Source organism: Podarcis liolepis, assembly GCF_965112155.1.
Source record: "Podarcis liolepis genome assembly, chromosome: 5".
Taxonomy (NCBI): domain Eukaryota; kingdom Metazoa; phylum Chordata; class Lepidosauria; order Squamata; family Lacertidae; genus Podarcis; species Podarcis liolepis.
This window is the reverse complement of record NC_139556.1, coordinates 21,411,503-21,436,616: the sequence shown is the minus strand read 5'-3', so window position 1 is coordinate 21,436,616 and position 25,114 is coordinate 21,411,503. Positions and strand designations below refer to the sequence as shown.

Genomic DNA, 25,114 nt, shown 5'->3' with positions numbered 1-25,114 from the left:
ATGTTTTTATAATGTTGCACTATTTTAGTGTTGTTAGCCGCCCTGAGCCCGGCTTCGGCTGGGGAGGGCGGGATATAAATAAAATTTATTATTATTATTATTATTATTATTATTATTATTATTATTATTATTATTATTATTGTATAGGGGATGGCCCAATAACTTTAGGAAATAGGCAAAGTTTGAGAAATGTCTGCTTAAGCCTTTTAAGCCTTTGTGTTCTAAAGAAAGTAAAGAACACATTTGTGATCCTTAAAACATGAAATGCTGGCACAACATTTCGCCCTTCCTTGTGGTTTTAAAGCTACTTGACAAATCAGTGGACAGGGCATTGCTTGAGTCTTAGCCAGAAACTGAGTTTCCCGCTCTGCAATGATAAAAGTGTGATTGTAACCTTTTACGTTTTGTAGGAGAACTTGAATCCTTTAGTGGTTTTAAATATCCTAAAGAGAATTCCCGCAGAAGACATCCCTCTGCTTTTGATGAACCCCGAATCCGGCAAGCCTTCGGACTTGATCCTGACACGACTCTTGGTCCCCCCGCTCTGCATTAGGCCGTCCGTGGTGAGCGACTTAAAATCCGGCACCAACGAGGATGACTTAACGATGAAGCTGACGGAAATAATTTTCCTCAATGATGTGATCAAAAAGGTGAGCTGCCCTTTAATTTTATATTTGTGGCTAAAGTAGGTATGGATTGTGCTTCTTAACAGTGCTTTTTAGAATGCCGTCCTAAATTCATATGCTATTAGCTTTTGAATTTGTAGTAAGATGCATGGCTAGGGTCCATAGGAGACACCTTATTTTAGGCCGTCTTCAAACTCTGTCAGTGCCTGCGTTTCGTTGCATTCTTATTCTAAGCATATATACGTGAGGTTGGTCTGGACCTGGGGTTGCCATAATGTTCCTGACCTCTTAGCTCCTTTCCTACCATGCAAATCTCCTATCCCTTCTGCTTATATCTATGGTGTAATCTTATGTCTGCATCAGCCTTCCTTAATGAGCTTGTGGCTGGAGCAGGTATTTAACCAGGCTCTTCCAGAATCACCAAAAACACAAAAATATAATTTATTTATTTTTTATACAGGAGTAAAACACAGCTGAGACCAGGGACAAAGCCATTTCTCAGCCCCAGAGAATTCTCTTTTTGGGCAACCTTGCAGGGGTGATTATTTTCAGGTGCAATATGTTCCTGATCTTTGATCTTAACTGCAGCTATAATACATTTGGTCTGGTAAAAGTTCTTAGTTCTCAGATCTTGAGTTCACATCTGGAAGTCCATATTCGGAATTGCTCAGAAATGGTTACTACTCTGGTTATTTTTGTTCTTTCCTTGTTTTGCAATAAAACTTTGTGAAAGAAATTTGATTTGTGATTCTCATAAGAACATCGTTACCTCCTTGCAGAACTTGCCGAATGTTCCCTAGAACTATGGAGTTGCTTTTGTTGAAATTTCCTTTCTTGAATTGGCTGTTTTGTTGTTGGGCAGCATAGAATATCAGGAGCCAAAACTCAGATGATAATGGAGGACTGGGACTTCCTGCAGCTGCAGTGCGCTCTGTACATCAATAGTGAACTCTCTGGCATTCCTCTCAACATGGCACCCAAGAAGTGGACACGAGGCTTTGTTCAAAGACTGAAGGGAAAGCAGGGTAGGTGTTTCAGCATAATCTCTGGCTCCTGCTGCTATCACATTTGAACATGTGAAGTCCCCTTAAGTCATGTCCATCTAGCCTCAGTATTGGCTAGTCTGACAGAAGTTCTTTCTGGAGTCTGGTAGCGGAACCTTTTCCAAACGCTGTTCAGGTTTACATTTATTTCTTGGATTTTTATCTTGCTTCCGAAAGCAGTTTTTAGAGGGAAGTAATGAGAGCAAACTCATTTGTGTGTTGAGCTCCATTACCAACTGCTGAAAGTGGGATATAGACTATCCCTCTGGGGTCATGTATTGCAAACGGTTCAGTTATATCGTAATGGTCAATATGGGCTTTGTAGCTTTTGTGTGTTGGACTTGCCAGGCAGACTCTGCAGCTGACTGTCAAGGCGCTTGGCAATGGGCTACTAGTGTATTTGTGCATATTAACACTTGCTAGTGAGTTTTAACCCTTTTATTTCCTGATGCAATTGGTAAATCGAAATGAGCACAGTTGAATCTGCTATATTTTGTGCAATGGAGGCTGCTGTGCATTATACCTAATGTCCTCCATGGTTTTCCCCCACCTTAAATTCACACCCTTCCTGTACCAATACATCTCTGCCTATGCCCTTAAATCTTCAGCTCAATCCTTAGTCATCCAAAAGTCTTCTACTTGCTAGCTTAGGTAACTCCACCTTTGTTATCCATTATACCTATGTAAAACTCTCTTCTAAGTACATCTGCACAACAACACTTCTCTGTCTCTCGTCCTTCAAATACCTTCTTAAAATTCACTTTCTCCATGAAGCCTTTGGTTTAACCCTCTTGCCATCATCACTTACTGAAACAGAGCTGAAATATGTTCAACAGAGTTGAATGCATATTCTCCTGCTTCCTTCGTCCCCAGCTACCCTATTGATTGTTCCTGGGTCACATTTTCAGACTCTATCCTCCTTGCAGCAGGAACACATTGTTTTGTTTTTTTTAACTGCATAAAGCACTCTGTACATTGATAACATCAAATAACAATAATAAAGAATAATAACTTTAGTTTATTTTCTCTGTGGAAGATCAGAGGGTTTTTTTCTTGACTGGCTTCAACTTTCTCTTTTCTCGCCTCCCTCCACTCCAAGGTCGGTTTAGAGGAAACTTGTCTGGAAAGCGAGTGGACTTCTCAGGCAGAACAGTGATCTCACCTGACCCAAACCTGCGCATTGATGAAGTGGCTGTGCCTGTTCATGTTGCAAAAATACTAACATTTCCTGAGAAGGTAATTGGGAGAAAATGAAATCTTCTGTTGTGTGGTGCAGTCCCTTGCTGTAGTAGCTTCCAGAGAGTCTGCACATGGTTCTATCAAGATCAGATCTCAAGCTTTGTTTGAATCACCAAGTGGAATTAAATACCCTTTTGACTTAGGCTGTACTTGGGAAAGAGATGGATGTCAGACTTCCTCCTGGTATCATTCCATGTAAAGGACAGGCCAGGTCCTATTGATAGAAATTTAGCTGTATGTTGTCTGTTCCTTAAATTCAGAAGCTACAGTGGTACCTCGAGTTACAGATGCTTCAGGTTACAGACTCCGCTAACCCAGAAATAGTACCTTGGGTTAAGAACGTTGCTTCAGGATGAGAACAGAAATTGCAGCACGGCAGCAGTGGGAGGCCCCATTAGCTAAAGTGGTACCTCAGGTTAAGAACAGTTTCAGGTCAAGAACGGACCTCCAGAACGAATTAAGTTCTTAATCTGAGGTACCACTGTAATCTGGTATCTTCACAATAGCATTCCCCCCTGCTCCTTGCACTCTTGCCAAGCTGAAAGGTCATTTAGTATGTATATTTTTATAGATGACATCCAATAATCTTGAAAAGAGTTATAGTATGTGCAGAAGAATAGGGCTAGCCCAAACATGGAACTTAGCAAGTCATCTAGTGCTAAAATTCCAGAAGTGTCTCCTTCTGTTTTCAAAATGCCTTGAAGAGACCGCCAAGTGGAAGAAGAGAACAGAGGCATCTTGTCAGTTGTGTGATGTAAAGGGATATCCCAGGGTATTGGGGTATTATCTCTGTTACAAAGGAGTTACAGGCATTTAAAATAACAGCGAGAAAATGCTATCTTAACTCTTGATCATTTAATATGTTGTTGTTTGTGCTGCCTAGTATATAATACAGAGAAAACTATGATTTACCCAGGGCAGCAAAAATTATTGGCAAAGCTCTGCACAAGAATTGTGTTGAGTTTTTCAATTTTAACTCAAGCATTCCTATTACAGGTGAATAAAGCTAACATCGACTTTATGAGGAAACTTGTTCGGAATGGTCCAGAGCTTCATCCGGGTGCCAACTTCATTCAGCAGAGGCACACACAGATGAAAAGGTGTGGCCTTGTATCTGAAATAGACTCATTTTACTTCAGTAACTTGCTTTGAAAGTTTAGGGCTTGTTTTGAACATACCGAGAGACAATCTGGATTCTCCCCCCCCCCCCTTTTCAGTTTCACTGATTCTTGCCTAAGATGCTAGTCTTGTTTGTGTAAACATTCCAAATTTGTTCCTTATACAATTCACTAAGTACTTGCCTTGAAAAGCAGTGGCACATCTGGTGGGCAAAACTTAATTTTGATCCAGTTGCTGTGTGCATGTGACCTTCAAAAATAGGTCTTCTGCAAAAGTGTGTTGAGGGTAAGCTAAGTCCCCTTCTCTTCTCCCATGAACTGCTGATAATCATAATTACTAGGACTAGGGCCTGCAGCCTTTCAGTGGGTAGGTGAAGTGATTAAAAACACTGAACTAAAAAGGCACAAAGGAACACACCCCAAGTTAAGTGAGCGACATAGGTTCAAATGTCAAGAGTTGTATAATGTGAGTCCTTATAAAACTGCATCCATCAAGTGCTGTCTTAAGAGATATTCCTTCTCACACAAGAGGGAATGCCCTTTCTGAGAGTGCACATGTATGGGTTGCAGTAGGCAGCACCTAAAAATGGATGCTTCCCCCCCCCTTCCAAAATCTTTATTCATACATATGTCTTAAGCGTTCTTTAATGATCATAACTTTCGTAAATTGTTGGTGTTTTCTGCGTCCATTTGCACAAGTAGATTCTCACCTTCCCTCTAACTTTAAAAAGTTACCTTCGCTGTTGTAAAATGGTACGGAAAAGCTTTCAGCTTGTGATTTCCTTTCTTATCACTGAGGACGCTCAGCAGTCCTCTGGAAGAGCAGCTGTATAACTGGAAGACAATCATTTCCTCTAAGACTGATTATTTCTTATGATAGATTTCCTTTCTTTCTCTCTCCCCCTCCCTCCCTCCCCCCAGGTTTTTGAAATACGGAAACCGTGAGAAGATGGCTCAGGAACTGAAGTATGGGGACATTGTGGAGAGACACCTCATAGATGGAGATATAGTCCTCTTCAATCGACAGCCCTCTTTGCACAAGCTCAGCATCATGGCTCATATAGTAAGCATAGCAACTTATTTCTGTGGTTCCCTGGGGCGTTTTTATTTTTATTACCGTTCATCATCATAATTGGTCACCTAACACATACATTCATTAGTTCTTAAGGCTTTCGTGCAAGAGTATTCTTCTTCTGCGAGAGAAAAAGAGCACGATCATTGATTTCTGCCTGCCAGGCTTCGGGCGTGATCTGTGTGATTTTTACATGACCCAAATAGTACATGTGGCCTGCTACCTTCTCCAACTTGAGTAGCTATTCCCCAGCTTCTGTAATTTCATCTGTGTGGTATGGCTACCATTGCCCCAGATCCAAGCTAAGTAGAACATTATTCAAGTCAGATAAGGCAATGATCATGACTTAGCTGCTATTGAGAGATTCAGAGGGCAACAACATGAGAACAGGCCTTTTCTGTGGTGGCTCCCCATCTGGAATGCTCTCCCCAGAAAGGCTCACCTAGCACCATCATTACATGTCTTTAGGCTCCAGGTGAAAACACTCTTATTACCCAGGCCTTTGGCCATTAAATAATCTATGGCCTGTTAGATTGGGGGGAGGGTGTTATGAATATTTTATTATTATGTTGTATATTATGTTCTTAATATTGCACACTGCCTTGGGATTTTGACTAAATAAATAAAATAACCTTAGGATCGTCTCCATTTCGCATAAGAAGAGTTGTCATTCACCTCTCTTTCTGGACCATATTAGCCAGCTAAATCTAAAATCCAGGTTTTCTGATACGTGCCCGAGCAAAGCTGACTCTGTGTATGCAGCAAAGTGGGATAGTAAAATCACCTTTGGGTTGCAGAGGAGCAGGGAGTACACTTTTAATGCTTCTCTGGTTCAGATGCCCAAATTTGTCTGCATGTATAAAACTAACATTTTGGTAGGAGTGGGGGATGTCTCTAGGCCAGTCTGTTTTACTTTCTACTTGCAAGGAGTCCTTTTCATAGGGGGGCATTTAAATATGTAATTCCCCACTTGCAGTCTGATGTAGTACAGCATATTCTACCACCTCAATCTGCTGCATGTGTACACCCCTCTATGCTTTAAATTATTAGGATGATGCATATAGTGGCTGTTTGCTAGACTTTCCCTATAACTGATGCACGGAAGGGTGTGAGCCCAGATCTGTGCTGCAGGTACAAGCCCAGATATCCTAATGCCATCATGTTTTCTCCTGTCTAAGAGTTTGGTAAAGTTATGGCTCACAATGCCTACATCATTACATTATCTTAAGCCTCCAGCAGTGCCAGGCAAAAATGAAATACACTTGTCATTTGATGCAGCAAGTCCTCTCTCTTTTTTTGTAAAACTGAAATTATGTAAAAGCAAAAGCACAAATTTTCCAAGCGTTTTCCAAATGATACGTTCTGAATTCCTTGTATGTTTTACACAGAATTTTTTCCTTCTGGATTTTTTTCTTCTGATACATTTTTTTCAGGCTAGAGTAAAACCGCACCGGACTTTCAGATTTAATGAATGTGTCTGTACACCATACAATGCTGACTTTGATGGTGATGAGATGAATCTTCATCTTCCTCAAACCGAAGAAGCCAAAGCAGAAGCCCTTGTTCTGATGGGGGTAAGCAAAGTACTATTAAATACTACTGCCTGTTGGGATGGGGCAGATTCACTGCCCGCTGCCTGATTTCTTTTACTGGTTGAAACCTTTTAAGAAGTGCACAAAGTGTGCATTTTGCTAACTGCTTTCCTTCATGCTTCCACTTTGTGAGGAAGGGGAAGGAGTCGGAGATAAGTACAGAGGAAAGTTACTTAAAAGAAAACAGGGCAGAGAAACTGCTGAGGGCCAGATTTAGCCTGTGGGCCACAGTTTGGCCCCATGCCTTTTGTAGAACAATCTTGTCAGGATGGAATCATGTCTACACTGACTGGGCAGTAAAGCCCTATCAAACCCTAAACAGATTTATTGCTTTAAGAAAATGCACTGGAATATAACGTGTGTTTATATATGTCACAGAGAGGAGTAGAAAGATCTTGTAGTAGTATGATCATGTACATAATAAGAGTTTTTGAAATATTGTGCCATGTTTCCCTAGTTAATATATCTTCCTTCATCTAGACTAAAGCAAACTTGGTAACACCAAGAAATGGAGAGCCCCTTATTGCTGCAATTCAGGATTTCCTTACAGGTCTGTATTTGAAGTCAAATATGTGTTTACCTGTGTTATGAGACACTCATTTGTTTTCAAGACCTCTTAGATCTTCCTTGCTCATGCATGATAGAATAATACCTCCTTGCAAAAAAAAAAAAAAGAATTATTAATATGGTGTCATTGATATAGTGGTGCCTCTTCTGAAGAGCAATTTTCCTGCTGGGCATGACACAGAGATGCATGGGTGTAGAGGTGACCAGCGTTCTGCAAAGGAGGGTTCTGTATGGACTGCAGGATTGCATCAGTATTGGAACTTCTGCACTGAAGACCTGGGCCTAAGTGTGGCCACTGCTGAGATATTCTTAATCTTTGCCTTGTTGTCTCTAGGATGTGTACAAGGAGAGCCATGTGGTAAAATAGTTGCCTTCATTGTTCTCTTTTTAAATACCTTTTGGTCTTTCTAGCGTCCAAAATGCAACCTGCATGAAATTTATTTATTTATATTAATACAGATAATTAAGATGCATTTTTCTTTCACGCCACTGCAGTTCCATGTGATCTGATTACGTTTAAATGCATTGCCAGTATAGTGTATGTTACTCAATGCCCTTTCTAGCTTATCCTCTTATACGGAAATGTTTGCGTTGTGTTTTAGGTGCTTACCTCCTCACCCTCAAGGACACTTTCTTCGATCGAGCTAAAGCTTGTCAGATTATCGCTTCTATTCTGGTGGGCAAGGATGAGAAAATAAAAGTTCGCCTCCCACCGCCAGCAATTCTCAAGGTATGGAACGTCTTGGAGAAAGAGTGCGCACTTGAGTTTAGTCAGTAATAAATTGATGAGGTTCTTTTGCCTGGACGTGGAGCGGGTCTCCCTGGTGTTGTTGTATCAAAAGGCAAGCTCTGAGGCAGGGCAAGAGGCCTTTCTGGAGGGTGGCAAAGTCTCAAACTGGACAATAGCTGAACACATCTGTCTCCCCTGTGACACTAAATGTGTTGCACTGCAGTTAATATACCATGTTGGGCTTCAAAAATGAATGTTCCCATCGCTGTTGCAGATAAAAATTTCCGCTGACTTCAGCTGAGCACACGCTGCTTCAGTTATCAATGTAATTCTTACTGGCGAAAGGATAACCATAAGGGTTTCCCCATTAAATGGACCATCTCTGCAGTGTTTGGTTGCAAATTCTGATTACAAAGAGACGGGTCTTCTTCCATTTGGTGGAAGGGAACAGACATATTTGTGTGGCTGTATCTTTTGACCTCTGCCTCATGGATTGAACAAAGGGCAGGTTTTAATCAATTTAATTGGTAGAGATTGAAACCGTGGCACCATCCCATTGCTTAGAATCACAGAATTGAAGAACTGGAAAGGGACCACAAAGGTCATCTATCCCAACCCGCTGCAGGGCAGGAATCTTTTGCCCAACGTGGGGTTCGAACCCACGACCCTGCGATTAAGAGTCTCGTCCTCTACCGGCTGAGCTACATGTTGCTCCTTGAGCTGGAATAGTTGAAAAGAAGTGGAAGAGTGGTTTGGAGTCCTAAAGTATAATGTTTTTGCATGTTCTAGTTATATAACTTTAGTGGAAACTCTTCTGCTTGTCTTCATAATCCTTTGTCCTCTTCCAGCCTGTAACCCTGTGGACAGGAAAGCAGGTCTTCGGTATCATTCTGAAGCCTAGTGACAGTTGTCCTGTCAAAGCCAACCTTCGAACCAAGGGCAAGCAGTATTGTGGCAAGGGAGAAGACTTGTGCAGCAACGATTCCTGTAAGTGGAGGAGTGGGGAAGCCTGAGACTTGGCAACTGTAACTTCTGACATAATTACTGGCCACTGGGTTTATTGGAGATTTGTGCTTTCTTCTTCTTCTTCAAATTATTATTATTATTATTATTATTATTATTATTATTATTATTATTATTATTAATTTATTTATACCCCACCCTCAGGGTGGCTAACAACCAATAATAAAAACAAGTTGATTAAAATACAATTTAAAAAGATTAAAATACAACATTAAAACATTAGGATGCAGCCTCTTCACAGGAGGAGAAATGAAAAATAAGGGGGGGGGATCAAACTGATTCTAAGCCAAAGGCCAGGTGGAACAATTCTGTCTTACAGGCCCTGCGGAAAAAATCAGATCCCACAGGGCCCTGGTCTCATGAGACAGAGCATTCCACGAGGCCGGAGCCAGTGTTGAGAAGGCCCTGGCTCTGGTTGAGGCTAATCTAACTTCCTTAGGGCCCGGGACCTCTAGGGTGTTGCTATTTATGGATCTTAAGGTCCTCCGTGGGGCATACCAGGAGAGGTGGTCCCGTAGGTACGAGGGTCCTAGGCCGTGAAGGGCTTTAAAGGTCAAAACCAGCACCTTAAATCTGACCCTGTACTCCACCGGGAGCCACTGCAGCTGGAAAAGCACTGGGTGAATATGGTCCCATGGCAGAGACCCTGTGAGGAGCCTCGCTGCAGCATTCTGCACCCGCTGGAGTTTCTGGGACAACTTCAAGGGCAGCCCCGTGTAGAGCGAATTACAGTAGTCAACCCCTGGAGGTGACCGATTTATACATCTTTTCAGATTTATACATTTCACTGATTTTACTATCATTTTGACATTTCAAAACTTGACTTCCTTCTCCCTGTTTCTGCGATTCCTTAAATTTATTTAATATCTCCTGCATATCCAAATTAACTTAACTTGCTCATTTATTCATCTTCTTTAAATATATATTGTTATGAAACTGCAGGTTATTACAATAATCCTGCCAGTGTTTTTAACTGTTTACAATTTATCTGTAAATATTCAGTAAACCATTTCCATTCTTTTATAAAAAGTTTGTTATCTTGATTTCTTATTCTTCTGGTAAGTTTCACCATTTCTGCATATTCCATAAGTTTTTGTATCCATTCTTCCTTTGCTGGGACTTCTGCTTCTTTCCATTTTGGGGCAAGTAACATTCTTGCCACTGTAGTTGCATACATGACTAAATTTCTATACAGTTTGGGTAGTATAGAATTCCCATAATTCCCAAGAGAAAAGCTTCTGGGTTGTTTTTTTACAAATGTTATTTTAAACATCATTTTCCTTTCATTGTATGTCATTTCCCAGTAAGCCTTAACCTTACCACAAGACGACCACATATGATAAGAAAAAAGAAAGAAGAATTGTGCTTTTAAGGTAGCAAGTGATAGTGTATCTTCCAAGGACCTTTTAAAATTATTATTTTATTCGGGACAGGTGAGATGTTTTCAGCAGACCAAAGAAAGTAACTTTGTGTACATAACACAACTTAAGGAATTCGCTGGCTGATAGAGGAAAATGGATCAAACTCTTTCTGTACCACATCAGTTTCCAAGCGTTCACAAGCCTCTGCCGTTTTGGTTTCTGCAGTTAAAACAAAGAGAATAATTTGCACCAAAGTGGCTCCCATACATGGTGGACGAATGGGCCTCAAGTGGTACACGTCTCTTTTGATCTGCCTTGAAGCATCTGCAACTAGAAAAGAAATTACTTGAGATCTGTCATTTCTAAGGAAAATTATCACTGTTTGGCAAGTGCAGTGCAGATGGTTCCTTTCATAGGAGCTGAACATTGGGCAAAATTGAACAATCTGACTTTGTGGGGAGGGTTGTTTTTATTTCTGAAACTAACTTAACCTCAGACCATTGCTCTAGTTGAAATCAAACTGTTAAACAGTCCCTAGATTATTTTTGGAATGAGAACAGTGTTTATGAGGTTAACTTGATTTGGACAAATGCTTGCAGCATGTTCTACAAAGAGAGGTTTACTTCGTTGGCCTTTTGTTGTAGAAAATACTGCTTAGACTCGCTTTGAAAGTCTTCTTGCTGCCCAAAAGCAGATGTTCCCAAGGAAGGTGTGGACACCCGCAGCTCAATATTGTTTGTGGCTGAACCAGAAAGTCCTTTGGAGGATGCTGTAGACCCCAGGCGAAAATGCACATCCATCTTATAGGTGCATGTTGAATGAAGAGACAGTCCTGCTTGTCTTGTCTATTAAATTAGCAAAGCCAGCTTTAGCTTTGCAGTCCTTGACATGTCAGAGTAAGAAAAGGACTCCCCTTGTTTGAGAATTATAGCTCACATGCAGAAAGCCAGGCTCTTGTTTGACTGTGCTCAGTTATGTCTCTGTCCTTGTTTCAGTCTCTGTATTTATTCTTGTAACTAGTTTTAATTGTAAGAGGTCCCATGACCTTCGTGGTTGAGAATTTGTGTTTGTTTATATGCCCTGGTGGCCTTAAACTGTTACAAAATACGAAATGACTGAAATATGCTTGGATTCTACCACCCACCCTCCCCGTCTTACAACTTGAGTTTTCAGCATTTCTGCATCTACTGTATAGGTTTCTGGGTGTGTTAAAGCACTGTTTTTCCCATTTGCAAACCAGGAACCACAACCAGGTAATGCCCTAATGTACACTGGGCTGCATAAGTAGCCCTGCCACCATTATTTTGAGAAGAGTTTCTTTAAGAGAAGGGATGAAATATTGCTATGTTGGGGCTAAAAGTGGTCGTGAGTCTGAAAAAGCTGAAAACAGGAAGCTTAGGTTGACAAGCTTCTGACGTTTTTTTCCAGATGTTGCAATCCACAATAGTGAGTTGATGGCTGGCAGCATGGACAAAGGAACTTTAGGGTCTGGATCCAAGAATAATATCTTCTACATTTTGCTGAGAGATTGGGGACAAGTGGAGGCAGCTGATGCGATGTCACGGCTAGCCAGACTTGCTCCTGTCTACCTCTGTAAGTACCTTGAAAAGTGGCTTTGTGGTAATTACATTCATTTTTTATTGCACTGTGTTTCTATCCCTCACGCCTTCTGTTATGCATGTCGGTGTGGTTGCTCGAGAGCGATCAGGCAAGATCCCTCACTGGTCTTTTCAAAGGCTTTATTATTGGTGCAAAAACATTTGCAATGCAGAATGTTTCTATTCGTGTCTTGCTTCCGTGTCTAGCAGAATCTGAGAGTGGGCGGTCCTTAAACTTTCCCCAGCAGAGTAGTTTCTTGACCCCCAGCCGAAGCCTCCCCTCTCGGCGTGGAAGCCTACTGCGCAAGGAAGGCTTGGATAAAGGGGGACCTCCCTCCTCCCTGCTTTGCTCAGGCAAGGTGTCCTGGCACTGTCTTGCCTCCTCCGAGCCCTGCAGCTCTTCCCCACTAGAGGTGTGGCTTCCTTCCTCCGCTGAGGAAGTGCTGCTTCCCACGATTTTTGGAGGCTCTCTGTAATCCATCTGCCCTTCCCCCTCTCGCCTCTGAGCCGATGGCAGTTCCCTGGCACCTTCCAAAGAGCTTGGGGCAATGTGATGCACAGTTCTGTTTATCTATCCTTACAACAACCCAGAGAGGAAGATTAGCTGAGAAATATTGACTGAGCTATCCTCTGGGTTTTATGCCTGAATGAGGAATTGAACCCAGATCGTCCTAATTTTGACACTGTAACCAGTATACCACAATAGTTCTAATAAGACCCTCCACAGCTGACACTTCCTAGTCAAAACTGGAGTCAATACTAAGGTCTGGAATTTGTGTCTCCCTCTTCACTGAATTCACTGGGACCATGGCATGGTGGAGCTTAGGGTTGGGTAACTTTTTTAAAAAGTGTCATTAAACTGCACAGGCATTGTGCAAAGAAGGTAGTTGTTGTTCGTCCCTAGTGATGCCACAGGCGCATTCCAATAGATGCCACTTGTTTAGGGAAGAATTGTGACACACACCCCAGTGACACGATAATCAATTTGAGTGCAGGAAAAGTACTGGCCTTGCAACAACAAAAATTGTCTGGGTCCTGTGCAATGAGTACATAAGCCATAACCGTGCCTATCAATTTATTCTCTGGAAAGGCCCAAAGAGAAAACACAATGTCAAAATGTACCACAAACCTGCAAGACCATTTGCTAAAAATGCTACCCTTTTAAAGCTAGTTCTGCTAGTTTTAGGAAAATCTAAACATATCTTGCATGGATAAGAAGTTAAACCCTGAATACAAAAGTAACCTCGGATAAAATTCTCCGTGTGGCACTCAGTGAGCTGATGTGTACATTTGGCTGTTGTTTCCAAACACTTAGCTAATCGAGGATTTTCCATTGGAATTGGCGATGTGACTCCAGGACAGGGGCTGCTAAAGGCAAAGTATGAACTTCTGAATGCTGGGTACAAGAAATGCGATGAATATATTGACGCTTTGAAGACTGGCAAACTGCAGCAGCAACCTGGCTGTACAGCAGAAGAGACATTAGAGGTGAGTTGTATACCATCTGATAGAGAATTACTCATTCTTAGTAATGAATCAGAAGTCATGTTGTGTGCTGTTTGCTTATTTACCCTCTCAAGGGTGAAGCATAACTATTAAGATTCTGATTCAGCAAATTGATTTGCTGTGATTTGGCCAAACAGTTCCAAAATGTGAAGACGGGCCACATTTCAAGTGGCCAAATCACAGTAAATCAATTTGCTGAATCAGAATCTTAATCTTCCCAAGGTTGTCCCCAGGGAAAGATTGCCACTTATTCTTCTCGCTTCACTATAGGTGAACCCTCCTATCTCCTGATGGTTGAATATAGGGTTCCCCCTACCCAGGGAACAGGCACCTCCCAACAGCAATAAGTGCAAGAAAAAGAAAGAGGCAGTTTCTGGCCTCCCTGAATTCTGTGTCTTCTGAAGCACCAAAGGGGCCAGGATAGGACAAACCCCCACTGAAAGCCAGCATCTTCGTCAATTTGACAAAATTCTTGGTCTTGTGTCTGTTTTTGCAATAATCAGCCTACAGACCTTTCCTTTGGGACACTCTGTTTTTTCTTGGTCGTTAGAATTTGCTAAGATGCAACAGTCTCTTTAGGTGAATTCTTGAAATGGTCAGCTTATTAACTGTAAGTCTCCTCCCAGGCGCTGATTCTGAAAGAGCTGTCTGTGATCAGAGACCATGCTGGCAGTGCCTGCCTTCGAGAACTAGACAAGAGTAACAGCCCCCTCGTCATGGCTCTTTGTGGTTCCAAAGGTAAGCTTGTGAGGACTTTAGAAAACAAATGGCTGCTGCCCACTCATTCTTTTTTTTCTGTTGCCAATAAATAAAGAAGGCAGCAAAAGGTTATGGTTGCGGTTCAGACAACACTTGGATCTGGAACAGGAAGCACAGGTTTAGATGTAATTCCAAGTCCATGCAGATGGTCTTTGAACCTGAGACAGCCCATATGGCCAGCATCTATTTGAATCTGAGTTGCATTGCCTGTTGGTGCACAGTTAGCAACGAAAGATCAGTGGCGTGGGCAAAGATCATACTAGCATGCCAATGTTATGCATTATGGAGGCTGACTTAAATGGCATGCTAGCAGCATGAAACACTGCACAGGTAAGTTTTGCTTCTGGTTTTTACATGGCAGCACCACATTTTAAATTGGAAACTTTCCCACGTCATTTCTGTACCTCCTACATAGCAGAGTTGCTTAAAGACCAAGCAGCTGCATCTTAATTTTGCGTTCAGTTGTTTGCTCTCTGTCCAACTCTAGATAGATTGTTCTTAATTCATTGGGCTATCATGTATGAGTGGGAATTTTGTCTGCTTTTTTTTTTTTTTTTTTTTTTTGCCCATGCAACATTGCAAACTGGTTCTCCAGCTCTGGTTGAACTGGCATGTCGCGTGCCAGCCCTTCCTATGTGAGGGTTCAATCAAACCCAATGCTCCCTGTTGGCATTCTGATAGGATAAGAATTCCATTTTGGGCACTTCATGTGTGTGTTTTTAAAAAAGGTAATGAGTACTAAAGCTTTTTGCACAGATCTACATTAAATGCAAGCCCAACGTGATTCATAAATAATGGGGCACTTCTGCAGTGGGTTGTATCCAGCGCTGCCACTTCAGTTGTGCCACAGAAATTTTGCGCTCTCTCCTGCACACCCTCATAATCTGCTCCACATTTTGAAAATGTGCACGCACATTCTCTTTTCTCTTTTATTTCTTTTACCAGTTTTGGTTTAGATTAGTTTGTCTTTTTTGTTGTAATGTGAAAAGTTTTAATAAAACATGGTTTTTTAAAAAAGCGAATTTGCACATACAAGTAAAGTAGAGTGGGGCAGACCTCCATCACAGTATGCTGCCTTGGAACATGAGGCAAGATGTGACCTACCTCTTTCTTTGTGGCGTTGTCTTTTTAGGCTCCTTCATTAACATCTCCCAGATGATTGCTTGCGTAGGACAGCAGGCTATCAGTGGCTCACGCGTGCCTGACGGCTTTGAGAACCGATCCTTGCCTCATTTTAAGAAACATTCCAAGGTGAATAGCATTGCGGGACCTAAACAACCTTATGAAATGGGGAGGCGTGGGTTTGAATACTAAATGAAGACCGAATTTCTGGTGCGATGTAATGTCTGAGCGGTTCAGATCTTGACTGCTGTGAACTCACAGACTAGTTGGCTTTGAGAAAACCTCCCTCTCTGCTCCCCCACTCCTCCTTGCGCTTTAAGGATAATACAAATGACCTACCCCATAGGGTTGCTACAAGGACCAAGACATGATAACGTGAAATAATTTGCTCTTAATTCAATTGAACAAGCTGAATCGTTTGCTTTAGACCACTGGAGTTTAACTCCGTAAGGATGTAACAGTTCCAGTGGGCAACTTGCCCAGATCTTGGTCTCTTCTCCCTCTCGCTCCTCTTGCTTCTCCCCAGCCGCAAGTTGGCAGGCATCAAATTTAGAGCATTCTCCTCCTCTGTGTTGCCCATTATAGCTAGTTCTCTTTCCCACTCCCTGGGAAGCAGAGAGGCCTGTGGCTTCTTGTATTGGAATTGGAATCCTCTAGAGCCAACCAGGAATTGATGAACTATAAAAGCAAGGAAGTTGGGGGGGGGGAGGTACTGCCAGATATTCTGGACTCCATTCATTCTTCATTCTTGGCCATGCTGGCTTGGACCGATGAGAGCTGGAATCGAGCAACATCTCAATGGAGGGCCATCAGTTCTCCTTGGTGTAAGGAGTAAATACAGGACGTAAATGTTGGGAATCGGCCTGTGGCGAAGGAATTCCAAGAAGTTCAGCAATCACGCTGGATCGTTGCTATGGAAAGCAATTCTGTGAACAACTGTTAGCCTGTAGGAAATATTTTGGTAAGAGTGGAGCTTTTACTATAGGATATTTTACTGTGTGCAAAAGGGCCACCCCTCCATCCTTTCTTGACCTCACTGGCACTCCTAGGAGATGAGTTCATTTTCTACAGCTGATAATTTTATCTGTTCATGCAGCACTTCTTGAAGAGATACAGATAATAGCTGTAAAGATAATAGCTATATTATCATACCTGTAATATTGTATTTTTCCATGTATAAGATGTTTTTTGTTTTGTTTTTTTGCTTAAAAACATCAGTCAAAAATTGGAGGTCGTCTTATACACAGATGGTGAATGCACAGGGGTTTGGGCTCTGCTAGCTCTGGCCATATTTCTTAATTTTGGATTAAAAAAAATAAGGTAAAAGGGTAAAGGACCCCTGGACGGTTAAGTCCAGTCAAAGGCAACTATGGGTTTGTGGCACCCATCTCACTTTCAGGCTGAGGGAGCCGGCATTTGTCCACAGACACCTTTCCGGGTCATGTGCCCAGCATGACTAAACCACTTCTGGCGCAACGGAACACCATGATGGAAACCAAAGTGCATGGAAACACCATTTACCTTCCCTGCTGCAGCAGCATCTATTTATCTACTTGCACTGGTATGCTTTCGAAGTGCCAGGTTGGCAGAAGCTGGGATAGAGCAACGGGAGCTCACTCCATCGCAGGGATTCAAACCACCAACCTTCCGATGAGCAAGCCCAAGAGGCTCAGTGGTTTAGACCACAACGCCACCCGCATCTCCCAAAAATAGGGATTGCCTTATACATGGAAAAATACGATATATGAAGTCTGAAGTCAGTGTTCTCATGGTTTGCATGTTTGTTTATTATCATTTCTATATAATTCACAAGGAGCTAAAGGTGGCATGTATGGTTGTCCAGCTCTTGCTTTAGTCTCACAGCAACCCTGAGAGGTAGGTTGGAGTGAGAGACTGTCCCAACATCACCCGGGATGCTTCATAGTGTGCATCTTGGGTCTCCCTGATCCTACTCTGACATTATTGGCTACTGCACCTCACTGACTCTGAGTGCATTTTCTAGTGCAGCACATTTCAGGTCTTTTTCTCCCCTCTTACAGCTTCCAGCAGCGAAAGGTTTTGTTGCCAACAGCTTCTATTCTGGCTTGACGCCCACTGAGTTTTTCTTCCACACCATGGCTGGTCGGGAAGGCCTGGTTGATACTGCTGTAAAAACAGCTGAAACGGGATACATGCAGGTAACTTGGGGATACTTTGCTGTGGGATGAGACCGTGTTAGTGTAGCAGAACACTCATGAGCAATTCCTATCCGTTGCATGTAAAGGTTCGTTTTCCTTACCGAAGTCAAGAAAATAACTAGCATTCCTCTCCCAGTTTGTGGCCTCATTCTTCCTCAAGGTTCAATTCTGATGATGAAGAAGGAATCTAGTATCTCTAGAAATGTCTATACTACATCTCTAGAAAGATTCCTATATCTGTAGACGTATATTGTGATTGTAGGAAATTTTGTGGGTCTTCCCTTTATGTCCGATTTGTCTTTTTACCATGAGGGGCAGTCTTGCAAAAACAGCAAACATTTATTGCAAGCTGTCTATATTCACCAGTGTTAATACACATGTAACGTGTTCATGACTGGAAAGAAAAAGACCAGACTCCTTTCATTTTATCCATTTTTTCTGTCAGGTTGCTTGGAGTCAATTCTTTCTATTTGCAGCTAACCAGCTAAGTAGTCATTTGGAAACCTGTGTGAGGTTGTTTCATATGAGAGGATTTTTGTCTCATCAGCTGAATTCTACCTAGCGAAGGAGCTCAAAACTCCAGATTATCCCCCCCCCCCAAAAAAACCCATCATACTTTAAAAGATGACTTGGTCCTGCCTTCATCCCTTCTACAGGCTTCAATGCTTAGAAATATGGGATGGGATGCATTTTTTTTCAAATAATCTGCTTTTTAAAAATTGAGACTTTGATAAAGAACATTTAATGATATTTATCCAAGCCAAACCAGGCAGCGATACCTCAAGAATTGTACCTTGATTGCCTTTAATGCAATATTAAGTGTTTGAAATGTTCCCTGAATAGATTCAAATGAAGGGGGACTTTCACTGTACCGGACTGCGATGGTTCCTATTTATTACACCACGGGAGATATTTCCAGATCTGTAATGACTCTCAAAATGCAGCACAGTTGCTCATCCTGTGTTTGGCAGTGCGAATTGGCCACCCCACCCACATTTTAGAAGTTTTGTAATCTGCATTACTAGATAGGTCCTGAAGGAGTTGTCTTCCCTTGCTTCCCAGAGACGGCTGGTAAAATCCCTTGAAGATCTGTGCTCACAGTATGACCTGACTGTCAGGAGTTCTACCGGTGACATCATACAGTTCATTTATGGCGGAGATGGCTTAGATCCTGCAGCTATGGAGGGAAAAGATGAACCTCTGGAGTTCAAGCGTGTCCTGGACAACATCAGAGTAAGTTTAAAACGGTATCAATAAATGTCAACATACTACTGTAGCCTTATTAGACTTTACCGATTGGTGGGCTCTGCGTTGCTCTCGGACGGGAGGAAGGAAGTCAAATGACACCGAGGGTTGGTTCAGAGAAAGAGTTCTTTATTTCTGCTCTCCGGAGCAGCAGAAAGGCACTCGCGTGGTCAGTCCACAACAAGTCCAAAGAAATGAGAAATTTCATGCAGTATATATATATCCTCCAGGCACCCTCTCCCCCTTCCCCAGGAATCCAGCCACATCAGCTTGTACACGCAGGTTGACATCACAGATGTTCCTGCTCCGGCACTCTTAACCATAAAAGGGATTTCCTTCCTGTACTCCTGACCACAAAAGGGTTTTCCTTCCTACACTCTTATCTTGGAGCAAGAGGTCACCAACTCCAAGAACACACTCTGACGCTGTTCCCGGACTAGGTCTGTGCGTCAGAGTGTGGTCAGGACGTAAGATAAGACCTAGACATGTCGTCCCTACTCCACTGGAACAGCCAAGGTCATTCCTTCACTACAAAGCTTGAAGGAAATCTTCCTGTTGGATTTTAGTGAATGGACCTTCCAGTCCTTGTTTCAGCACCTACCAATTAAATATGCTACAGAATTCTTAATCTTGTATCTGTTTTCTTTCATCTGACTTTGAGCTTGGATGACTCAGTTGGTTAGAGTGTGGGGCTACTGACGCCAATGTTGCAGGTTCGATTCCCTGTGTAGGACGGCTGCATATTTCTTCATTTCAGGGGGGTTGATCCTCAGGGTCCCTTCCAGCTGTACAATTATATGATTCTAATGGAGACTGGGGATCTTTGTAAGAATTGGGCTTTTTTCTCTAAATGATAGGATTTGATTAAAAAGCGGGAGGGGAGTAGGGCACATCCAGTTTGAAAGTGTATTAAATTGTCTGAAGGAATTAAATTGAAAAGGCCCTTGTAATGTGTCTGCGTACTACTTTGTTGTTTAAGGCAGTGTATCCAAGCCGAAGTGAGCCAGCACTTAGTAAAAATGAATTGGTGTTAACGGCTGAATCCATCATGAAGAAGAACGAATTCCTTTGCTGCCAGGACAGCTTCCTACAGGTGAGGTCTTTGCGTCGTTTTCTTTTTCACACCATCATTAGTCCTTTACAAACTGCTCTCCCCAGAACACAAAGCAGCACGATTCAGTAATCTTACCTGTTTTCTGCTTCGGTAGCACCACCTCAGTTCTTAAATAGACAGATTTTGGGTTGAAATGCAGGTGTTTGTGCTCTGCCTTCTGAGGAATTGTTTTTATTTGCCAGTTAGGAACTGATGAGGTGCCTAAATATTCACTTTTAAAGGCAGCACTTTCTTGTAAATATGAGACAGGACTCTGTTGCTTTGATTTTCCGTGACTGGCATAATTATTGGTTTGCAGTAGCAGGGATTTGGTTCAGAAAGTGCATTAACGTTTGCTTTCCTATGAATAGTTTATTTCAATAACAGCAAAATACCTATTACTTTGTTTTTCCCCTGTTCTTTCTTGAAGGCGTTTACTGAAACAGGTTATGCAGTGTACAATGAGGTATTTGTAGCATGTTGTGTGCACTATGTAGAACTTTATAGCAGTGACGCTTCTGGAATTGAAACTGTTTTGCATTACTAAGCCCCAGTTCATATGTTCATTGGTGCTGGAACTTCCATCCACCACCTCCCTCTTGCCACCGTTCTTGGATAGCCCTTTGGTTCCACTGCCAACCCCTCAGTTCCCCAACCTTTGGGATTCTCCCCGCAACACAAGGATCAATAAGGCACTGGACACACACCTTCCATGAACTTTCCTCCTTTCATCCATATCTAGTAATCCCTCTCCCTGAATGCTGTTCTGCTCTGCACCACCCAAGCCACTTTCCAGAGTCCCTGGGACTCCCATCTCACCCTCAAAAGTCCTGCTGTGTCAAGAAAAGTTTTTTTGTGGGCTACAAGAAGTAACTTCAGATTAATCAGGAAAAGCAGGAGAGGTTCACTGAATTGCAGCTGGAGAAACAGAGCCCCAATCTAAAAGATTTCAATTTGCTTCCCACAAGGTCCTGACAGGATTTGGGAGTCTGACTGATGAGGCTACTTCCCTATCAATATTGATCCATCAGCTGTTTGAGTCGATTTGATTCATATGTCTATGCCGCTTTTAATTCAAGTGAATCGAAAAACAGCCTACAAGCAATAAATAACAATAGCAAAATAGAACACCACAGACACATGTTTTGGAGGACCACAAAGCTCATACACTGCTGGATTGTAGGAAAAACCTCAAAGCAGTTTACAAAGAAGATAAAACAATGATATTATCACAGTCAAAGTTTACAACAGGCTTCCTCAACCTTGGCCCTCCAGATGTTTTGAGACTACAATTACCATCATCCCTGACCACTGGTCCTGCTAGCTAGGGATCATGGGCCAAAAACATCTGGAGGGCCGAGGTTGAGGAAGCCTGGTTTACAACAATAATGTAAAACAGACAAAAAGTTAAGCAACAATAGATTAAAACAAAACTCTTAAGTAACTCGGTAGGCTTGTCCTACAAAGAATGTTTTTAGCAGGCACCAAAAAGAGCACAGTGCTTGCTTGATCTCACTAGGCAGGGAGTTTCAAAGCATAGGTGTTGCCACACTAAACCATCGAGTTCTTACACTTGCAGAACAGGTATTATGGGGCGCTTACTTGTAGGTAGTGCCAATTGTGCTGATCAGAGTGGTCAAGTGGACATATGTGGGTGCTCAGGTGATCTCGGAGATAAACTGTTCCCAAGTGGTTAAGGGCTTTATATGCTAATAGTAACACCTTGAACTCTGCCCGGTAGTAAATCAGCAACCAGTGCAGATGTTCTACGTTGACAAGTCCTCATTTGTGTCAGCAATTGTACTGCAGCATTCTGCACTGGCTCCTGGATCAAGCGCAAGTGAAGCCACACATAGAATGTGTTGCAGCAATCCAGCCTGTCCCTTCAATGCCTCTGCTGTATATAATGTTGTACAGTGGTACCTCAGGTTAAGTACTTAATTCGTTCCGGAGGTCCGTACTTAACCTGAAACTGTTCTTAACCTGAAGCACCACTTTAGCTAATGGGGCCCCCTGCTGCTACCGCCCTGCCGGAGCCCAATTTCTGTTCTCATCCTGAAGCAAAGTTCTTAACCTGAAGCACTATTTCTTGGTTAGTGGAGTCTGTAACCTGAAGTGTATGTAACCTGAAGCGTATGTAACCTGAGGTACCACTGTATTCATGTTGTTTTATTTTTAAAATTATTCAAATAGTCTGTACATGTAAGGTTCCCTGATGAATCCTCACCACATATACCTTATATTAAGGGAGCCTGCTCTTTTTATTTAGAGTTCTGCTTCCACCATTGTTTCCACGCAATACCTTACTCGATTTTTTTAAAAATCCCTCGCACACTGTTGTTGGGTATATGTATGGGACAGACAGCTCAAGAATTTCATGTCTGAGAATTAAAGAGAATTCATTAATGCTTATTTACAACATAATATAATGGATTTGCTTATTGGTAGACAGCAAAGTATTATACTATCAGATATCACTACCAATTGGAGAAAATAGTACATTAACTGTAACAGTGTTAGTGTTGCTTTAAGAAGATTCCCATGAACTTGTTCTAATCCTTACATGAAACCATTAACCAATTACCTGCTTATCTCCACCTCAGTTAACTCACAAGTTTATTCAGAGGACTTCACTGGAAGTCTTCTCTCTGGTCAGGAATTTGCCAGTTGCTTGCTTGAGCCCTCCCGAAGGCTGCTGCTGGAGGTTTCTTCTCTCTTTTGGACCTCCTTAGCTTCTGCCTCCAGTGATTTCAGCTCTGGCATGAGCTTCTCACTCTTCCTCCTCCCCAACTGTTGCTGCTATTTCTTTCAGGCTCTCTCTCTCCAGGCTTCCTCTTCCTCCTTCAGAGTCACTTCTTGACTCAGCTTCCACAACTGAACCCCCCAAAGAGTGTGACAGGGCCGGCCCGCCCATGAGGCAGGCTGAAGCAGCTGCCTTGGGCATCAGAATCCCAAGAGGTGGTGCCCACCTCGGCCACCAGTGGAGAAGCTGCTTCCAGCGAAACATTGCTGAAATCTCAGGAGATCTCGTGTGCTCTGTGAGATCTCACTGCAACCCATCGCTGCTTCACAGGTGCCACCACACAAGCCAGGTGAGGGGCACTTCGGCAGTGGGACACCACCATCCCGTTTTGCCTCAGGCGGCAAAACGCAACAGGTCCCCACCACCCCCCACCCCGAGTGCTGAATCTGCTTCCACATTCCACACCAGCTAGAACTCTCCAACCCATGTATTCACACTGAAATTCTGAATGCTCATTGGCCTATAACTGTGGACCGTTGTTGGGAATGAATTTTCACAAAGGGACCAATCATAAACAGACTTATTTTGGATGCTCCTGCCTGATGCATAAAGGTTGAGGTGCACTGATTAATTTTACATAGTTACCTCCCCTTAGCAACACTGACAGTTCTAACTGCCACTTGGCAGACTGTCAGCTGAACTCGCGTATAACGTTTACCTTTCTGGCTCTAGCCAAGAGTAAATGGCTGGTGTTTTTCCCCGCATTTACAATTTTCATACTTTGTGTGTGTCCCTATTATCACAGTATTCTTGCATTTAAACTGTACCTCATCAAAAATGTAGTTTCTTCACAACAGGTGATAGCAGAGGTACCCCCCCAAAAAAAAGCAGACGAGAGAGTGAAACCCCAATAGAATAGCTGCAAACTATTCTCAGCAGTTGCTGAGGGAACCAAGTGGTGGTGGCCTTATCGTGTCAGTCAATGGGGGGCATTTCTAAGTCTCCGCTGTTGCTAGGCTAACTTTAAAGTACATTTTCTGAAAGTGGTACAGTAGACGCAGCAGTTATACGTGCTCCTCTACTTTTTGAATATGTAATTGAGTGAACTCATGAGACTGACATTGAAATCTGAGGACATTCTCCATTGTAGCAGAGGTCAACGTTTTGTCCTATGGGAAACATTCCTGGTTGTTGACAAGGTATATTGAAACAATAATGAGCCAGGGAAAGCCTGCTTTTTTCTTCTTCGTGGAATGGCTGTCTTTTGCAAGAACTCCAAAACTTGGTTTCTACAAGTGCCTGGGGTTGCCACTGCCATTACGGGCAAAGCACAATATGCACATGCTCCCTTGAACTTGAGTACTACTTTGGCATAGCAGACACTGTAAACTCTCTTTTCGCAGCCCTCTGGATTGCAGCCTAACTGCTGAAATGTATTTTGACCCTCTTCGGATCTTGCTCTGTTGCACTGCTACTTGTCTGTTAGCTCAGAAAATAACTTGGTGCAAAAGAACACATTTCACTGTGGCTTTCACTGGCTTTGGTAGCGCCTTTTCAAAGACAATCATTTAGTATCCTGTTGACAGAAGACTTTCTGGGGTAGTCTGCCTTACAACAGGGTGGTGGTTAGATTGAAAATGCATGCAAAGTGCTTTATACAATTAATGGCGGAGTGGGGGGGTACATAAATAATGGAGTACATGTTTTAATGTTCATTTTGTAACACTAACCAGTCCTGTATATTAGTAGGGATCATTAATGTAATGATAAGCTGAGAGAGAACTGGCCCTTTAAAAAAAAAAAGACACAATTTCATAACCCACATTGGCTAAAAAAGCTTCAGACTGGAGGTCCATGTTGTCCTGTGTCCTGCTTCCCACTGTGATTTAATCCACTGCCTCCAGGAAGCCCCCAAGCAGAGCATGAAGGCAACAGGCCAATCCTATTACCCCTCATCAGCACTTATTCACTGACATACCACCTCTGAATTTGGAGGCTGCATATAGACAGTCTTGCTAGAAGCCACTGATGCTCTTAAAAACCATGACCCCCCCCACTTCCCCTTTCAATTCTGTCTTAAGCTAGCAGCCAAATGAATATTGCCTGGCCCAAATCAGGATGTTCCTGAGTTCTCGTAGTTAGTTTATTAAATTCATGCATTACTTCCCACATTGGACAATCCTGAAGCATTTTAAAGGAGTAACATACAGGGATGCAGTGGAAAATACACACAGTTGTATCCAAAGCAAGACTAGTGAACATTCCATCAGCTCAAGGATTTCTGCTTGCACAACGAAACGTCCACTCTCTCTTCCCCCAGCTTGTTATGGGATTCCCCTGGCTCTATGGAGCAGATTTGGGGAGGGTGCAAGGTTGTGGGGTGGAGGGAGATGTGTGGGGAAAGTCCCTTTGTGCAATCTGAAATCCTTGCGCCGACAGGACACATACGTTGATTACTGCCTCTAAACATGGTAACAACATAATTAGAGCAAAATATCTA

At 42.5% G+C, this 25,114-nt stretch overlaps 1 protein-coding gene across 4 annotated transcripts in view; it reads left to right on the top strand.

Annotated features, from left to right (window-relative positions):
- Positions 1-25,114, top strand: part of POLR3A (RNA polymerase III subunit A) — a 52,948-nt gene that overhangs the window by 8,601 nt on the left and 19,233 nt on the right. For 2 of the 4 annotated variants that reach the window (XR_014525899.1, XM_083502368.1), the window contains exons 6-22: positions 411-650; positions 1,489-1,651; positions 2,769-2,905; positions 3,905-4,008; positions 4,948-5,089; positions 6,532-6,672; positions 7,171-7,240; positions 7,860-7,987; positions 8,836-8,974; positions 11,800-11,964; positions 13,285-13,457; positions 14,102-14,213; positions 15,367-15,485; positions 17,396-17,533; positions 18,596-18,766; positions 19,758-19,871; positions 20,302-20,337. Coding sequence is in view for 2 of the 4 variants with exons in the window: in XM_083502368.1 (XP_083358494.1) it covers positions 411-650; positions 1,489-1,651; positions 2,769-2,905; positions 3,905-4,008; positions 4,948-5,089; positions 6,532-6,672; positions 7,171-7,240; positions 7,860-7,987; positions 8,836-8,974; positions 11,800-11,964; positions 13,285-13,457; positions 14,102-14,213; positions 15,367-15,485; positions 17,396-17,533; positions 18,596-18,766; positions 19,758-19,871; positions 20,302-20,337 (2,292 nt within the window). In the remaining 2 variants the exon portion in view is untranslated. The remainder of the gene's footprint in view (positions 1-410; positions 651-1,488; positions 1,652-2,768; positions 2,906-3,904; positions 4,009-4,947; positions 5,090-6,531; positions 6,673-7,170; positions 7,241-7,859; positions 7,988-8,835; positions 8,975-11,799; positions 11,965-13,284; positions 13,458-14,101; positions 14,214-15,366; positions 15,486-17,395; positions 17,534-18,595; positions 18,767-19,757; positions 19,872-20,301; positions 20,338-25,114) is intronic. The other 2 variants (XR_014525898.1, XM_083502369.1) reach the window with 1 other exon arrangement.